The sequence below is a fragment of the Cottoperca gobio genome, chromosome 9, assembly GCF_900634415.1.
Source record: "Cottoperca gobio chromosome 9, fCotGob3.1, whole genome shotgun sequence".
NCBI classification, from domain to species: Eukaryota; Metazoa; Chordata; class Actinopteri; order Perciformes; family Bovichtidae; genus Cottoperca; species Cottoperca gobio.
Window position 1 is genome coordinate 11111895 of NC_041363.1, and position 18052 is coordinate 11129946.

Here is an 18052-nt window from a genome sequence, read left to right on the forward strand (position 1 = left end):
CCTCACATCTTAAGAACTTTCTGACGCCACATATTAAGTGCTCTCACCCGACCGGGACTAAATGTGGGGACAAATGTATGATGTCATGTTGTTGTGTAACCAAATCCAAAACTCATTTCCAGTATAATTTGTTCCGTCTTCAAACTATGTTGGTACATGAGATTGGTTATGGTTTCTTTGAATATACTCATCTCATCACTCAAAAGTGATTATCATATTCATAGAAGAGTTTCGCAACTTTTATTAAAATGTATTTTTATGGACGTGCAGTAAATTCTGTCACTTGCATGTAATTAAATTTTCCGTGTGGAATGAATCTGTTAAAGTGCCTTTTTTTTTTTTGTGTGCAAGCTTAATTTTTCAGGTGGGATTTCGGATTACACTGCAGTTGACCTGTTTCAAAACATGCTCACTCCTTCAGCATGGACGATTTTCTCCGAGCAAGAGCAGACTTAGACTAATCTCATTACTCTGTGTTTATCTTTGTCTTTACAGACGGGACGTATTGACAAATCCTACCCCACAGTGTGTGGTCACACAGGCCCGGTGTTAGACATTGACTGGTGCCCCCACAATGATCACGTCATCGCCAGCGGTTCTGAGGACTGCACAGTGATGGTAAGGTTTTCCGCACCCTTCACACCTGAACTCGGATCTCTTAATTGTGGAAAATACAACACACATTCTTGAGCTAATAAGTGACAAGAGACTGCATGCTTTTATTGCGAAAGGCCCAGCTGTTGTAACTCAGGGATGGGTGCAGACCTCACCCTCTGGATGAGATTAGACTCAAATATGTGTTGTAGGAATCAGAGCTGGGGAATGATTTAGCTGTTTATTGAGCTGAGGTCACCAACTTTTTTGAGACTGTAGTTGTACTTTCCTCCATATGTCCTTATTTGGGCTGTGAAAGGCTGTAATAAGTGTGCTGCCTGTTTATGTTTGCTGCTACCACTTCCGCACCTGAAAGTCCTAACTTCCTGTTAAACCCCCTCTGAATCAATGCCATATTTAGTTCATGTGTCCAGAAGTATAAGACATATAATGAAGATGAGAACCATCAATGGTTCCTCTCTTTGTAGTATTTGACATTTTTGAAGGGAAATGTCACAGCCTAAACGGGCTCTTGGTGATGTTTAGTTTAGATTAAGTGGAAGTGGGCGGTTTATTTGCTGTCTGCTAGAGATATCCCTCATGATGTGGACGTGGCTACACCTTTTCTTTTTTCTTTTTTTTTTTTTACAATAAGGAATCAACTTTAATTGTCACATCCCATAAAATGCATAATGGACATCAGCACACCTCACTGCTTGTTACCTCACTATTGCTGTTACAACGTGAGCTTATGGAACCATTTACTGAAACAAGCAAATATAAGCGTGCGAAGAAAGATGGTTGAATAAATGAAGAGGAATGCTAAAGAAGGAACAAAGAGATGATTAATTTATGAGGTGGCTGTCTTCATGAGGTGTTTACCTAAAACTATGTCCCCAATTATTGGTGGTATTGAAATACCACTTCATGTGTCGACAGTAAATATCTAAGTTAACTAATTTATCATCAGAAATCCTGTTGCGTGAGTTTTAAAGCAGACTGCATTCTCATGTTTCATTTTAAGGTCCAGTATTGTACTATTTATTGTAATAATATCAAACCTAACTCATAGTTCATCATTAAATGATATGCTGTTGTTGGCAACTGAACTCTTGGTCGCTGCTGCCCCCTCAGGTTGCTTTTGATAACTACCTCTGTGTCCTCTGTGCAGTAATGCAATCGGTAGGGTGGGGTTGATGGATTCATAATAAAATCTTTGACAATTTATAATTTTGTCAATTTCAAGGGTAACAATGAGTTTCCCTTCAGCAGGCTTCACTTTCTGTTTGTTGCTGACCTCGGTTCATGTCCCCCACAGGTGTGGCAGATCCCTGAGAATGGCCTCGTTACGTCCATGTCTGAGCCTGTGGTGGTGCTGGAAGGCCACTCCAAGCGCGTTGGGATCATCACATGGCACCCGACAGCGCGCAACGTCCTTCTTAGTGCAGGTTAGATATAACATCATCATGGTGGCAGCTGCCCTTAAAGAAAAATATTGTGTGTGACTTGGATGTGCTGCTGTCCTGCTCAACTTCACTTCTACTACGTCAGGTTGTGACAACCAGATCATCATCTGGAACGTGGGCACAGGAGAGGCTATGATCAACCTGGATGACATGCACCCGGATGTTATTTACAACGTGACCTGGAACCGCGACGGTAGCCTTATCTGCTCCGCCTGCAAGGACAAGGGCATCCGTGTCATCGATCCCCGCAAGGAGACTGTTATTGCTGTAAGCGGTTTTCAAAGATTTCTGTTTTCAATTGTAATTATGAGAGGTAATTATGAATCCTACTTCAGCTGGAAGGCCTGCGTGTTGCCTCTTATACTTTTTAGTTTGTGTAAGCTCTACTAAATAAGTGAACATAATAAACTGCTCAGTAAATAGTGACTGGAGCACACAAGCGTTGTGTTGACCTGTAAACTACACTTCACAGGAGAAGGAGAAGGCACATGAGGGCGCTCGACCCATGAGGGCCATTTTCCTGTCCGACGGCAACGTCCTCACCACAGGTTTCAGTCGCATGAGTGAGAGGCAGCTCACCCTCTGGAACATCGTAAGCTCATCATGCATGCTTCATCTGAAGTTGACTGTTATTATATTATATTACATTATATAGGTCTTATAGTTGCCTTTAAGAACTTGCAGTACTGGAATCCCACCACTCTTTAGATTGCTCTGAGAGCCAATAGTATGAATGATATGGGACACACAAGTAAAAACTCCACATTACCAACTTTATTACTATGAAATCTGCTACATTATTCACCATGTGATACAAACCAGGAAGGCTAACAATACCTTTTCCTCTGCCCTACATTTCTGTGTTCTTAGTCTCTCCAACAGAACTAATTTATCATGTTGTTCTTTGTGTTTTCTTTCAGAATAACATGGACGAGCCCATGACTGTTACTGAGCTGGACACCAGCAACGGAGTGCTCATGCCCTTCTATGACCCAGACACCAGCGTTGTTTACCTCTGTGGGAAGGTAAGTTCCCTTTTTGAGCACCTAATAGTTACATTTTTACTAAGTTGAATGGAGAAATAAAACCCTTCTTTATTTCTTGACAGGGTGACAGCAGCATCCGTTACTTTGAAATCACACATGAGGCTCCGTACGTTCACTTCCTCAACACCTTTGGCAGCAAGGAGTCCCAGAGGGGCATGGGCTACATGCCCAAGAGGGGCCTTGATGTCAATAAGTGCGAAATTGCGAGGTAAGCTAAGATAGATGGCTTATAATCATCTCCCACACCTGAACTCGTTTTGATTTCAGTCAACAAAGATCTAATGTGGAGTTCCTAGTTTCACCACTAGGAGGTAGACTGTGACCGTGACATAATCATTAAACCCTCTCGGGGCACTCCACAGTAAACTAGTCCTAAAACACTGTCTGTTGCTGTTGTTTAATAATGCATTGAATTGTGGGTAATTGTTTTGAATTTGTTTGTTGGCAGGTTTTATAAACTGCATGAAAGGAAGTGTGAGCCTATCGTGATGACCGTACCGAGAAAGGTGAGTCCTCGTCCTAAATGGCCGCACAGTTACCAGACCTTCTAATCTGCATGTTGATCACAGGCAGCTGAGTGAGGCCTTGTCTTAACATCTCCTGGTCATAAAGCTTTTTCTCACAGCTCGTCACTTTGTCCTTCCCCTTTTTTAGTCGGACCTGTTCCAGGACGACTTGTACCCTGACACAAGTGGACCTAATCCTGCCCTGGAGGCTGAGGAGTGGTTTGATGGCAAGAATGGAGACCCCATCCTCATCTCCCTCAAGAACGGCTACGTCCAGAGCAAGAACCGCGACTTCAAGGTGGTCAAAAAGAACATTTTGGATGGCAAGAACACAGAGAACTCGAGCCCTGCAAACAAGTCTGCCTCCCCAACTCCATCGATTGTGAGTATTTGTTTTTTCTAAGATCTATGTGTCTGATAAATGTAGCGCAGGGTTACATTAAATAGTATTAAATCATTTTCCAGTCAGTGCATCTTGCACGGCTGTAACACACATGGACATATAAACGCCATGATGACACACACAGACTAAAACAATACCAGCCACACCATGTCACGCCTGGTAATTATAATAATAATCTGTCCGACCAACCATCCAAAGACGTTCAGAAAGCGGCAAATACTTATAATTTAGAAGCTGGTTATTGCAGATTCATTATTTTTGGTGATTAAGCAACTAATTGTTTCAGATCTAGACTGCATGGTATTGGGAAGTTTAAGTGAACGTGTCGTTTTTCAGCTATGATACATTGTAATGTTTATTTTAATAAATAATTAACTGAGAACAAGTTATCACTACCCAACCAAAAACATCCCTTGCATAAGTATGATGGACAATAAACAGTTAATGTTAACGTAGTTCCCAGCCGCTCAGTCATTAATGCCCCTCTCCACTGTTTGCACCTCTGTGTAGCTGCCTCTCTGGGGCTCACAGTGTTAAGCAGACAAATTGTATGTGTTCGAAGCAGAGCAGATTGCTGGCTGTCTTCATGAGGTGGTTTGTAGATGTTGTTCAACCCACTCTCTGACCCACAAACTGAGGGGTCTGTTGCTGCTCTGGGCGCCTGCTGCTGGGCGTCCTGCCGCACCTCACCCACAACACAGCCACCCGCCTGGGACCCAGCCCATGTGTTTCTCGGCAGTCCTGCTCTGTAATCACAGCCCACTGGGCTCCAGCGATGGCGAAACATTTTAACCCTCAGAGTACCAGACCCTGCCACATGGCATGTACAGTCCAAGACTTTGATACAGGAAGGGTCTTATGCACTATTGTGGCGTACCTAAGGTCACACATTGATTCAAATGTGACTGTTGCATTACGCTTGTAGCAGGACAGAGAGAGAAATGTGCACAAACGTGCCAAAAAGTCTCACTCGTCTCTTGTGTCTCCCACAGAAATCTGAAGCCAAGCTGGAGGAGATCTTGAAAGAAGTCAAATCTCTCAAGGACCTGGTCAGCAGTCAGGAGAAGCGAATCATCAAACTTGAAGAGCAAATGTCCAAAATTGCCATTTAGGGACCCTTTACCCAACCCGCTACAATTCAGGACGTTCCATTGGCAGGGGAGGTGGGCGGGACCAGTCACTGCCTAGCTCAATGACAGTGTTTCGTCGGAGGCCTGCCTAGCAACGATCCCTACCAACATTCCAGATGAACTTTTTCTTAGCCAGCCCCCGACCCTCAGTTTAACACAGGTGGAATAAGGACGTGTGGTAAATTTAGCAGAAAATACTCTTTGCTTTTTGGTGACAAAGGACTCTTTTCCTTTTATTGTGTGGCAGTCATTTTTTTTATTTTGTCTAGTTGTGTAAAAAAAAAAAAAAGGTCTTACATATTCCTTTTGCATTTTAGAAATATGATCAAGAAAATTCCAATGTCAATAGTCCCCATTTGCCATAATGCATACCCAAATATTTTTTTAAGTAGGTATCAGTGTTTCCCAAAATATAATGTTGCCAAATTTGACGTTTTGTTTACAACTCCTTTACAGTATTTATTTCTCTCTTTGTGGAAAGAGTCTAAATGCAAACCGTGCAGTAGACTGGTTATGTAAGGAGGTCATCAATACTATGAAATTAAAATATTTTAAATTAATTGGATGGATATGCTCGAAAGATTGACATAATTAGTAATTAGAACGGAATAAATTCAGTTTGAAGACCAATTTAGCTGCCACAGTCTACACCAAGCATCCATTACATACATGGCAATTCCTGCTGTCTGTGTTGCTGCACAAATTAACTCCTGCTTTCTGCCATTTCTTCTCATTCCTGTCGCTTCCCGTCATTCAGACTGTGGACAATAGTCCACGAAAACATGCATTCCTTTCTGTCTTGCTTCATTAACATGCACCGTGTGATTATTGGAGAAAATGACAAACACATTCCACAAATCTCATTGGCAGTTCTTTGTGTCGGGAAAAATACTTCTATAAAGTTCCTCTTTCTGTGAACACTGTACTGTAGTGACTCGGTTACACTGGTTGGTTGTTATTGTGACATCTATGTGCTGCCCATGAAAAGACCAACTTAGTGGACTTTCAACCTCAGCTCTGCTTTGTTTATGTGACAGATTCAGACACCGACCTCAGTGTTTTAGAAGTCAAGTGTAGTGGGATTATTTTTTGTCAGTGTTCCTTTGCGTAATATGCAGAAATCTGTACAAACAAAACAGGAACTGACATGAAACGACACAAAGTAATCACACATTGACTTGACTATTTAAAACCTTCTGGTGATAAAAACTGGAGATTGCTACAGAAACTGTTCATGATAGACCTTAAAGGCCTAGATTGTGTGTGAATATGTGCCTCGTGTCTTTGGTCTTTTGGGTACCTGTCACTATGGTTGTTCCTGCTTTGTTTCTTATTGGGGGAGGGTTATGAAAAGGACTCGGAACGTCCAAGACTTGCCTCTAACTTGGATGAATTGAATAGTTGGGATATTGCTTCACTGTTAATTTTAGCCTGTTTCTTGTTCCAGCTGTGCTTATATCCCTCTTAGCACTTCCACTTTTTTTTGTGTGTGTTTTTTCTCAGTTGCCCCTATTCAGTATAGTTATCACAAAATCAAGGACCATTGAATTGTCCAGTCTGAGCTGGTTTGATCAGACAACTATGAAAAAAGCTCCCCTTGATGTTTTAGATTAGTTTTCCAGCGGGAAGCTGAGACGGGTAACGGTTCAGTCTGTTGTTTGCCTTCAATATTTGTTACCACTGTAAAGACCTGAAAGTGCCATAGAGGTGACCATGGAAGTGTTTGTAGGGGACTGTTGTGAGAGTAGATGTGTGTAGTAAATGGAAGAGTCGATAGGTGCCCAGATTTAAAACCACTTGCTATACTTTTGCACAAATATTCAAAGGACCCTGCTCCTAAAGTACTGTGTCATGAAGACCTGCCAATCCATCCCACAATACACCAGGCGGCATTACTGGTCGGGGTTTGCTAGTAAGCAATGTGCCCCGTTTTGACACTTTCCATCTCGGTACGGGTATTCACATCTTCAGAAATTATGTCAAACCGAGAAGCTGTCTGTAGCTTTTTTTGAGTCGACGTGGCATCTGGGATGCAATTTGAGCAGCGAGTCGTAGAATATTAGTGACAGGAAATCTGCGAGAGTCCTAGAGAAATGTGTGTCAAGTTATACTGCCCTATCTTGTATATCAGACTGCCACTCGATGGATTCTTTATAGCACTGTTGGCACGAGAGCGAAGTTTGAAGAGTAGTAGTGAATAGCGATCCAAAGGGACATTGTAGGTTGGAGAAATGTGCAGTTGAAAGATAGATGTGTGTTTGTAATTTAGGTTTAGAAAACTGAGTGAAGGCTGTGTAAATAACATGACCATGTTTTCTTCTTTTATTTGATTTAATTTTTTGTTTTGTGGTTGTGCTGAAGAGGGTATTTGTGTGGGAGGTGGGTTTTAAATGTTTCCCCTTGTCTGTGCTCCCCGCACCTTGCCATAATGCATCATGAGAAAAGCAGAACCTCTGTTAATGTCGGAGATATTCGTGATATTCGTGTGAATATCGAGAAAGAAAATCAAACAAACGAACCAGGATGAAGCCTCATGTTGGAGGTCTGCTCAGTATTTTTGTTCATTATTCTTGCTTCAAGTATCAAACATTGATTATAAGAAAAATTAATAAAGAATTTTTAAAATGGCCTCATTGTATCTTTTACATTCTGTCATTACTGTTCTGTCATCGTTTTCAAAAAACTTTCTTTGTTTTTACAGAAAGATTTAAGCCTTTCCATGCAAGTGAAAAGTCTGTAGTTTGACTACAACAAATCTGAATCTGCACCTGCACTGATGCAAACGGGAAGACTTAATAAGATATAAATCCTCAAACTCTTTGACGGATAAGAACAACAATGTGTTGATCCGTCTCTGATTTACAACCTCCTCCTGTCCAATGTGTTCGTCTGAAGACGTAAATCTTTAAAAATGGATCTCAAATATAGCATAAATATTGTTTCCCTGAACAGCTGGGCACTGTAGCTACTGTATTTGTTCGGGACTATTTTTTAGCCATTAGAATAATAGTGAGTGTTTATGAAATCAACTACAGTTATCGTTTTCATTGTGCTTGTGCAACAAATGTGGCTCATATAGTGTCTTTAATATTATTTTAGGATAATTTCCGCTCTTATGACACAGAGGAATAAGATATCAGGCTTTGGATACGTGCTCTTTGTTTAAAATATTGTTATTCTCTTGTATTAATTGACCCCTACTGTACTGGAAAACAGTTCTAAGATGGATCGTAAAGGGAGTGTAGAGTTGCTTGGATTTAAGAGAAAGTTAGTCATAAAACTGCTATTGTGTTTAAGCAACCAAAAAAACTGCATAAATTCTAAACTCCGAACTACAACAATGTGTGACGCACAGTAACGGTGTGAAGAATCTTTCACTCTAGTTTCTGAACCTGGAAAATTGCTACCTTTTCAACAAAATGTCATGCTGACCAGCTATAATATCAACATCTGACACCATCTGTCAAAATAACCTGAGTGAAATAAGAAAGAAGGCATCAGCAGCTTTAAATAGACGACCTGCATATTTAGAGATGTATCCAGAGATAAGTGCTGCCAAAAGACCATGAAGTTTATATGTTCGCCCTGTACATATGTTTTGGGATGAAAGGGGTTGCTTTCTCTCTGCGCTGGTCTTGTAGACAGGCTGTAATCAACGGGGACTTAATTAGAGAGGACTCAGTGGGAGGCAGAGGAGTCTTGGGACTCGCCCCGTCAAGTACAGAAATACCCGTTTTCTTAAAACATGGGACTGATGTACTCGCTGCATCTTCGCAGTGAGTTTCAAAGCAGAAAACTCAGAAAGTTTAGGTTAAATGAGTCCAACTTTGACTCAACACACATTGTGGTAAAATACACTTTCATACAAAGTGAAGACAGTTCAGCATTGCTCCATATATGATCAAATATTATGCACAGAATCACTCTACATGGCTGCTCGCTCTATCGTAGTTCAGAAGAAAAATGTACACTAAAAAGGTTCAATCCCAAGTGGACGCCCCCATAAGTGCAGGAGGATGAAGAGTGGGTATGGGAGGTCGAGAAAAAGGGAGGAGAAGCTGAAAATAGAGGGATGGACATCATTCTGCAGTGAGCAGACTTTTCAGGGTGTCAGTAAAGAAACAGTCAGTATAACTCTGCAGGCAGGGCGGATGCTCGGAAACTCTCTCTCACTCTTACTTTCCTCTCGTTGCTTTGTCTCCCCTTTATTCTCCTTTCTGTATTCTGCACTGTGTTGTGCCAGTCGGAAGATAAACCCGGGAAAACACATTCTGTAAGTATATGTTTATATTTGTAGAGAGTTTAAAGTAAAAACTACAGCCAAATAAAGTTTGTAATGTTGAGTGAAGTTTCATATCTTATGGTCCATTTTGTTCATATTGTTTGAACAAAACAACAAAAACATGTGTTAGAAGTCCTTTTACTCAAGTACTCAATTTTAAGATACTCGTACTATGTATTAATTTCCATTTGATACTTCGGCTCCACTTCTGGGAGGAATATTGTACTCTATAATCAACTATATTTATTTAATAGCTACAGTTACATTACAGATTTTCAGTTTATAAAATACAGTGCATTGTTACAGAATAAACTAGATAACAGTATATAAAGTAGTTCAAATTAACTTTAACTCCACAACTGTAATAATTAAATAATATCATATATTACAATTTAACACCTATATTTCTGCATAACGAGTATTTATACTTTTGACACTTTAAATAAATGATGCTGATAATATTTATGTAGTTTTACTTCATTAAGATTTATAATACAGGGCTTTTACTTGTAATGGAATATTTTTACATTGTTGTTTTGCTAGTTTACTTAAATAAAATATGCTTCTTTTGACCCTGCTAACATAAAAAAAATCATAATTATCAATGATGTAATTAATGTTCATCTGTGGGACTAATCTGCATTTTGTTTTTGTACACTTAATGCCAAGACCTGGAGGTAACTAAATATGTTTTACGTAAGGAATGCTTTGAGATGGTCCAAACTCTGCCAGTGGCTCCATCTTTGCAAATGTGTCTGGTCTGGGCAAGCATTGTTAGGGTTAGGGTTGCTTCCCTTTATTTAAATGTTATGGTTGAGACTCCAACTCAGAGTGAATTTTTAAGTAAAATAAATAATGGCAAAGACTTCTAGGATATTTCTTTTTGATGTAAGCCTAAAGATGTGCCCATAAAAACATCTTGGGTTTGAAAAACTTTTTGTAAATTTAAGAAAAATAAAGAGTTTGAGACATTACGCACGCAAATGTCATGAAATGGATGAGTTGCACATGTGGTTTCGGATGGCCTTTAGTTGAAGGTAATGTGGAGCCTCCAGTGAAGTACAGGGAATGTAATTATGGCTGTAATTATGATGATTCAGGGGGGCAGTGCTGTACTATAGCTGTACATCCAAGGATGAAGACCCAGCCTAACTTGTGGTCCAGGAGAGTACATACTGTATGTTCGACCACACAGGGAGCGGGGTTTCACACTGTGCAGTGTAAATCACAGCAGCAGCAGGTTCACTATAGCATGATGCTGATTAGAAGCTTGTCTTCACAGCTTAGCACAGTGTAATTATATATTCTAAATGGTAACAGACCGAGCCCTGCATCGCTGCTTTTCTTAGTTAAAGCTCGACTTCACATTGAGAAGAAAAAAGGAGGGTGAGAGAATAATGGAAGGAAAGTAATGTTGGGTCAGGAAGTTTATTTAGTCAGTTGTACTGTCAGTAAATGCAGGTTTCCTTGGAAGCAGAAATATCTTAATCAGGTCTGTGCTGCTGCTGTGGGCTCGGCTGGTGTACAGCAGCTGCTGCCCAGTGTAAATATAGAGGCCACAGCCACAGGTCTCCCACGCCTCTGTGCTCCCCTTGGAATATAGCTTCCTCATGGCTTTGGTGTGGTGGATGGGCCTCCCTCTACTTTACAAATTATAAGGCCTTCAGCACCAAACTCACTGTCTCCACCCCAAATAAGTAATGGCTACTCTGCTGCCTGCTAAAATAGATCTGCTGCAAGATGGGGAACGGCAGAAAGGCTAGAAAAACCTGAGTCAAGATGAATATGGGTTATATTTCAGATGGAAACAGCCCTTAAAAATCGTTGTTTTATCATCTCAGTATGTGTCTGTTGCATGAAAGACTGCTTGACACTAGTTAGTATAGTGGTTCCCAACCTGAGGGTACATATGTATGTTCCCAACATATGTACATACTCTCATATGTACAATACATTTTTAGATAGAGCCAGGACTAGCCTATTCTAGCATAAAGACTGGAAACAGGGAACTAGCTTTGTCCAAATTTTAAAAAACATACCTACCAGACAACCAGCGGACTCCAGGAAGTCACTGCACCAGGCTGCTGGTTGGCAAGAAATAGTCACAGCGCATAACTCCCACAAACATTTCCATTTGTGTTTGGATTAAACAAACTGGAAGAAGTGTTCATTCGTGAGCTTTATGGTGCTGGTAGATGGATTCTGAGGCTTTGCACAGAGCCAGGCTGGCTGTTCCCCTGTTTCCAGTCTAAGCTAAGCTAAGCTAACCCCCTCAAGCCTCTGTGCGAGTGGATCCCTCAAAGATTAGATATGGAAATATTTCCTTTTATGATTCTAGACTAAAGATAGCGTCTATTGTTGTTGTTGTTGTTGTTTCAGGACTCAGAGGAGAAGATGAAGTCCTGCTTGGTTTTTCTCGTCACCTGTGTGACTCTGCTCTCACTGTGTCACGCCACGCCGCTGTTCTACAACACGTCCATGGACGGCAGTGGTGATGAAGCTGAGCTGGAGCTCCTTTTTCCAACCTCGTTCTCCACTCGAGTACCTGTTCACATCTCGGCTGCTACAGGAGCTCCCAGCCTCACCAACACCATCACCACCACCATGATCCGCCTGAAGGACTTCGTCTTTACCCGAGTAGTGGACTTCCTGCAGGAGAATCTGCTCATCATCATCGTTGTGACCTCTCTTCTCATCGTCATGGTCTTCATCATCTGCTGTGCCTCTGCCATGAGTCATAAGCGCAAGCTGGAGGCCTACAAACCCCCCCCTAATCCAAACCGGAAGCATGTGGCTGATAAAACAGGTGCACTCAAGAATTCAAGTGAGCCTCAGGAGAGGCCGTACGCCGTCGACCACGTCAAGAGGGTCCAGACTCAGAGCATGGCTTCCCCCAAGAACCTGCGCATTCCCTCGAAGGCTCTGGTGGGAGAGAAGGGGAGAGACGTCAGGTCGTCGCCTCGCCAGGAGGTCAGAAAGGTCAGGGAGGCAGAGGAGGTGGAAAAGCGGAGAGAGGAGCCCAAGCACAAAGAGCAGCCCAAGCACAATGAGGAGGTGCAGCAGAGCTCCAGCCCCAGCACCAGCGCCGGTCCTTCAGTCTGCACCTGCCACCTGAAAAAGGCCCACCACTAGGGCATGTTCAAGGCTGATGTTGGCATGAGAGGTGAAACGTTGCAACCATGACATAAAAGCAAGATCAGACAGGTTGGTTAAACTGCACACATATAGAAGAAAATAAATAGTTTTTAAATGCATTGTGATTCAAATCAGAAATACATTTGTCCTAATATGAGAGAAACATAACTATCCCCTGATTTAAAGATTTAATTAGAAATCAAAATACTGAATTGTGTTGCTGCATAAATCCTGTCTACAGAAGTTGCATTTCAAAGTTTTTGATTTATACAAAAAGGTTAAAAGGCCAACATTTGATGTGGAAACATATATAGCTGATTTCTTAGAATGCTACGTTCCGACGACCTTTCAGTTTAAAGTGGCTCAGTGGTCTGTTCGTCCTTAGCCTTGCAATGGACCTGTCGGTTTTTAACATTATTTTGAGATACTAAGTTGTTATTTAGAGAGGGTTTGTCATTATAATGTCTTACAGGATCTTTTTTTTTCCATCACAAGGCTACGTTTCCATAGTGATTACCACAGAGTTTCAACCGCCTAATATCATATCACTGTGCCATTTAAGTAGCATCACTTGAAGCAGTGAAATAAATGTTTTTCTTATTTTTCTTTTAGACAAGAAAGACAAGAAAAAAATATTTAAAAAAAAGAGATTTGAATGAATGATTTGTCATGCTTTCCAAACAGAAATGACAAATAAGTAAGTTTCCCTGTGTTTTTGATACGGATATGTATTACTGCTAATGCCTGCCTAGACAGAGGAACCTCCTCAGTATGTCCTGCTGTACGCCGTGGCATCTCTTCAGCAGCTGAGAGCTTTGGCTGAACCAGTCTGTCGTTTAGAGCTAAATCTTTGCTGCTGTAAATAAAGCAAAGTGAGACGCCAGTAAACTTAATTTGTTATAACGAAACAATCTCTTTATATTTACATTCATATTTACTTAATTTTTGTTTACTTAATGTTATTTTTTCTCATATCATTACTTTACTTGACAAACCTAATTCACAAAGCTTTCTGTGTTATTTCTGGGAAGTTCAAGTAAAACATGTATATATTATATAGAAATATATAATATATATATAAAGATATATATATAGATATATATAATATATATATATACATAATTATATATATACACTTATATATATATATATATATATATATATATATATACACACACATATATAAAAATATATATCTATATATATATACACCCATATATATATATATATATATATATATATATATATATATAATTATAATATATATATAGTACACACACATACATATTTCTATATATACCACATATATATATTATATATATATATATAATACATACATACATTACATTGTATATATTATATAAACACATATATATATAGATATACACATACATACATACATATGTATATATATATATATATATATACATACATACATACATATGTATATATATATATATATATATACATACATACATATATATATATAGTATATATATATATATATATACATACACATACATACATACATATGTATATATACGTATATATATATATGTATATATATATATGTATATGTATGTATGTATATATATATATATATATATATATATATATATATATATATATACATACATGCATACATAAATACATATACATACATATACATACATATATATATATATACATACATACATACATACATACATATACATATGTATATATGTATATTCACAGTATCTATTATCCATCTGTAAACATATTTATTTGGTTGATAATTCTGATCTGCATCATTAAAAGCAGGTTTTTGGGGGGTACAACAACTTTGTGAATCAGGTTTGTATTTTTAATAAGTAATACTTAAAAAATATAAATTATGGGTCTTATTTTTAATGTAATCATTTGTAATGAGTCAAAAACGTGAGTAGAGGGATAGATAATTGGCCTGTTTTACTTGTGTAATAAGTTGAATTTGTTCTATTGGCAAACAAAAAGTACTTAAAATCAAAAGTTGAGAAGTTTAAAATTGTCATATTCATCTCATTTTATTTAAACAAAATTTCAGATTACACTGGAGAAGATCATTTGTACAAACTCTCCAACTGACTGTGCCCTTACTGAAGCGAATGACTGAGCATCTAAACCAAATGTGTGTTTGTATGATTTATGGGCCAGACTTTTGCCGTGCTTAAATACTCTTTAACCTCAAATTGATGTTCTCAGATGCTTCCTCTGTAAGTGACAGTGTTATTGTTTACAAAATGGCAGTTTTGTTTTGCTTATGTTGAATAAAATTGTTGATACTGATGTTTCTGTCATTTTTGAAAATGGTGGAAAAAGTTTCATGATGAAAGGAAAATGCAGCCCTGAAGGAACCTAAGATTAGAAAAGGCGAGGCAAGTCTAAAAAAGAGGATTCTTGCTACGTGCACATTACGTTCAACTCGGGAATCTGTAATTTTGAGCTGCATACACTGAAGAATCATGGGTAACTATTTTCAAGGTAATTACCCAAATGTCAGATTTGTGATATCTTCTCTTTGGAGACATGAGCTGTCTTCCAATTTAACATGTCAAGCCCAAGATGTGCACACACACACACTGGCACCATCACACCCAAACACAGGCCTGCAGAAGGTATTGGAGCCTGGATACGAGAGCTCCATTCATCCTTCGCTGGCTACTGTACAAGATCGTTTAAATATTTCAACAGCAGTAAACCAGATACATACAGAGCCCTTTGCTCCAAAGCAATAGGCCAACGTATTGTCTCTACGAATCTCGGGACACTGATTTGTTTCAAAGAAGTTCAAAGAAAAAGTCATAACTTTTGGGTTTCATATTTCTTTTTACATCATCTACCACTCTTACATTGATAAAGGTACACACATCTGAAATCTATTGTTAAAACTCATTACGAAAGTTTACATTTGATTAAATATTGCTAAAGTTTCTGAAGCACAAACTATTGATTAAAAAAAAAGTTTAAAAAGAAGAACAAAGTTTGATCTGAATCACAAGTGGGTCAAACATCAAAAGATGACGGCACAACAGCTGAAAGGCAAGCGTAATCCTGTGGTGTCTGAAACGTGAGCCCCGACAGAGCCTTGCACCAGGTTCAGATTCCCTGCTCTTTTGTCATTGAGGTGCTAAATAATTTGAGAAAATACTACACCTTCACTTTCACTCTTCCCACCTGGTGACAGGAAGACACACAGCTGCAGGACCATCCAGCGACGCTCTCTGTCCGAGGCCTGTTATCTACATTCACTGTCTGTTTGACTTTTAGGAACCTTTGTAACCTCAGATAAGTAAATAATTCGGACACCTGTGTCGTTTCTTTTTTTACACAATACCTCTGAAGTTTTTGCTCTGCGAAGTTTAACACTTGTCTGCCACTGACAAACTATAGTACCCGTCGATCATTTTGAAGGGTGAAGAGGATCCAGAATAGGTAATACAGCACCTTAAGGCTGTCGTTAAACTTTGATGAGCATCTGCCAGGAATGCTCAACAGCAGCGGTGGTTATGTCTCAAGGGAGACGGTGAACCATGTGCTGACAATCCCGCCCATCTCCTCGGAGGAGCAGACAATACAGAGAGAGAAAAATGGTAAGTGCGTGGGCCTTTATTCATTTCTTAATTATTTTTGGTGCTGCATTCTAATAAGTCACCATTTATGAGAGGTTTATACGTTGCTAATAATGGCTTTATAAGAAGTTTGCAGTTTTAAGTATTAATACGTTTTTTAATAAATGGATTTTGGTCCGTATCCCCTGCAGCTCACTTTTCAAGGGTTAAAGGTCAAACAGTCTACCTGATGAATTCAAAGGTAAAAACACAAAGCAAGTGTCATGTTGGAGATTTTTCCCAACCTCTTATTAATGTCTGATGCACAAAGCATTGGTAAATAAGCTATTAACCATTCATAAAGCCATTAGCTACAACTTATAAACTCCATGTAAAAAGTGCCTTATTATGAAGTGGTAGCCTTTTGTTTTGTAGGTAATGTAAAGTAAGAAATGTGTGTAATGTGGCTCTCTCTCCTTCATTATTCCTGGCAGTGAGTCATGCTTTGGTGCAGATGTGGTGTCCTACTGGTTCTCTGCATCGGCCCTTTAGCCTGCCTCATAACGTCTCCCTGTCCTCCTGGCTGCTGCTGCCCTCGCCCAGGATTCCTGGTCTTGTGCGAGTCTCTGGGTCTCAGGTCGCTCCCTCGCTTTGTCCCTCTCAGTACCTCGGCCCTGTCTGTTGCCAGAAACCAGCTGTGCAACGTGGACCACCTGCTGCGGCCCTTCTCCGACCTACAGGAGCTGAGCCTCAGTCATAATCTGCTGGCCCGCTTCCCTCGCGGCTTGCCCCCAAGCTTGGAGTCTCTGCTGCTGCAAGAAAACCGCATCACGTACATCACCTCAGGCGCCCTGCGACAACTGGGGAACCTCACTCACCTTGATCTGGAGGACAACCGCATCCGTGCCATCCAACCTGGGGCACTTCAGAGTCTTAACAGGCTGCAGGTCCTGACGCTGAAGGGGAACAAGCTTACAAGCCTCCCTCTGAATCTTCCTCCATCACTGACCCATTTGGACATCTCAGAAAACTGCATCTCTGTCCTGGACCTGCCCTCGCTGTCCGCCCTGGTCAACCTGCAGGTCCTGAAGATCAACAGCAACTGCCTGCGTTCAGTCCCAGAGAGCGCCTTTGACGGCCTGCCACGCCTCAGATCTGTGGACCTCACCAACAACCTGTGGGTGTGCGAGTGTGACATCTTGTATCTTTACCGCTGGCTGCTGAGTGGCAGGCTGAGGATGGCCACAGACCTGGTGTGCACCGAGCCTGTCCATCTTGCTCACCGCCTGCTTCTGAATCTCTCCGTCATTGCCCTCTGTCCTCGTGTCCTGAAGCCAAATGAGAGGACAGAGCAGCTGGACCTCAACTCTGGAATGGAAAGAAGGCTGGAGACACTGACAGTGAAGCCCACCGGACCAAGCTCATTTCAAAACAAGAGGTATTCTGGGAAAATGTCAGAGCGGATAGAAACCACCGTTGGACTTCTTTCCAACAGTGTTCATAAGACCCATGTGTTACTTGACCACTACTCTTTAGAGACCCTAACCTATGAAGAGTGCTCGTCCCTAAATAAAACACAATCAGTCAGCCCACCGCATTTAAAAACCACCTCTATCCCCGATGAGCAACAGAAATGCAAAGACAACATCACAGGCCGGTCCCCTCACATCAATGCAACCTCTGCTGAAGGGACTCGATCTTTGTTCTCCACTAACAGAGATGCGCCCTGGCCAACTCGCGACCCACAATCGTTCACTCAACAAGACTCTGCAGTGGTCATCTCTCTGCTTGCTGTGTTGTGTGTATTAGTAGCTCTCCTAATGCTGGCAGTGCTGCTTGTACTGAAAAAGTTACTCGTGCGGCAGCAGCAGGTGGCTCCGCTTGATGTAGGATCTGGTGGATGACATCGACACAGACGCAC

General features: G+C 40.5%; 3 protein-coding genes across 4 annotated transcripts in view; all 3 read left to right on the forward strand.

Annotated features, from left to right (window-relative positions):
* Positions 1-7773, forward strand: part of coro1ca (coronin, actin binding protein, 1Ca) — a 35370-nt gene extending 27597 nt beyond the window's left edge. For both annotated transcript variants that reach the window (XM_029439537.1, XM_029439536.1), the window contains 9 exons: positions 496-618; positions 1913-2042; positions 2146-2327; positions 2533-2652; positions 2981-3085; positions 3169-3314; positions 3555-3612; positions 3761-3994; positions 5008-7773. In XM_029439537.1, the coding sequence (XP_029295397.1) occupies positions 496-618; positions 1913-2042; positions 2146-2327; positions 2533-2652; positions 2981-3085; positions 3169-3314; positions 3555-3612; positions 3761-3994; positions 5008-5127 (1218 nt within the window). In that variant the 3' untranslated portion in view covers positions 5128-7773. The remainder of the gene's footprint in view (positions 1-495; positions 619-1912; positions 2043-2145; positions 2328-2532; positions 2653-2980; positions 3086-3168; positions 3315-3554; positions 3613-3760; positions 3995-5007) is intronic.
* A 1254-nt stretch (positions 7774-9027) lies between these two features.
* LOC115013886 (transmembrane protein 119a) lies at positions 9028-12587 on the forward strand. The gene is made up of 2 exons (XM_029440441.1): positions 9028-9418; positions 11807-12587. Exon 2 carries the CDS (start codon positions 11822-11824, stop codon positions 12557-12559), a length of 738 nt encoding a protein of 245 aa, XP_029296301.1. The 5' UTR covers positions 9028-9418; positions 11807-11821; the 3' UTR covers positions 12560-12587.
* A 3480-nt stretch (positions 12588-16067) lies between these two features.
* On the forward strand, positions 16068-18035 carry tmem119a (transmembrane protein 119a). Its single transcript, XM_029440139.1, has 2 exons — positions 16068-16173; positions 16684-18035. The coding sequence occupies exons 1-2, from the start codon at positions 16068-16070 to the stop codon at positions 18033-18035; spliced, it is 1458 nt and encodes a 485-aa protein (XP_029295999.1).
* Positions 18036-18052: the final 17 nt, after the last annotated feature.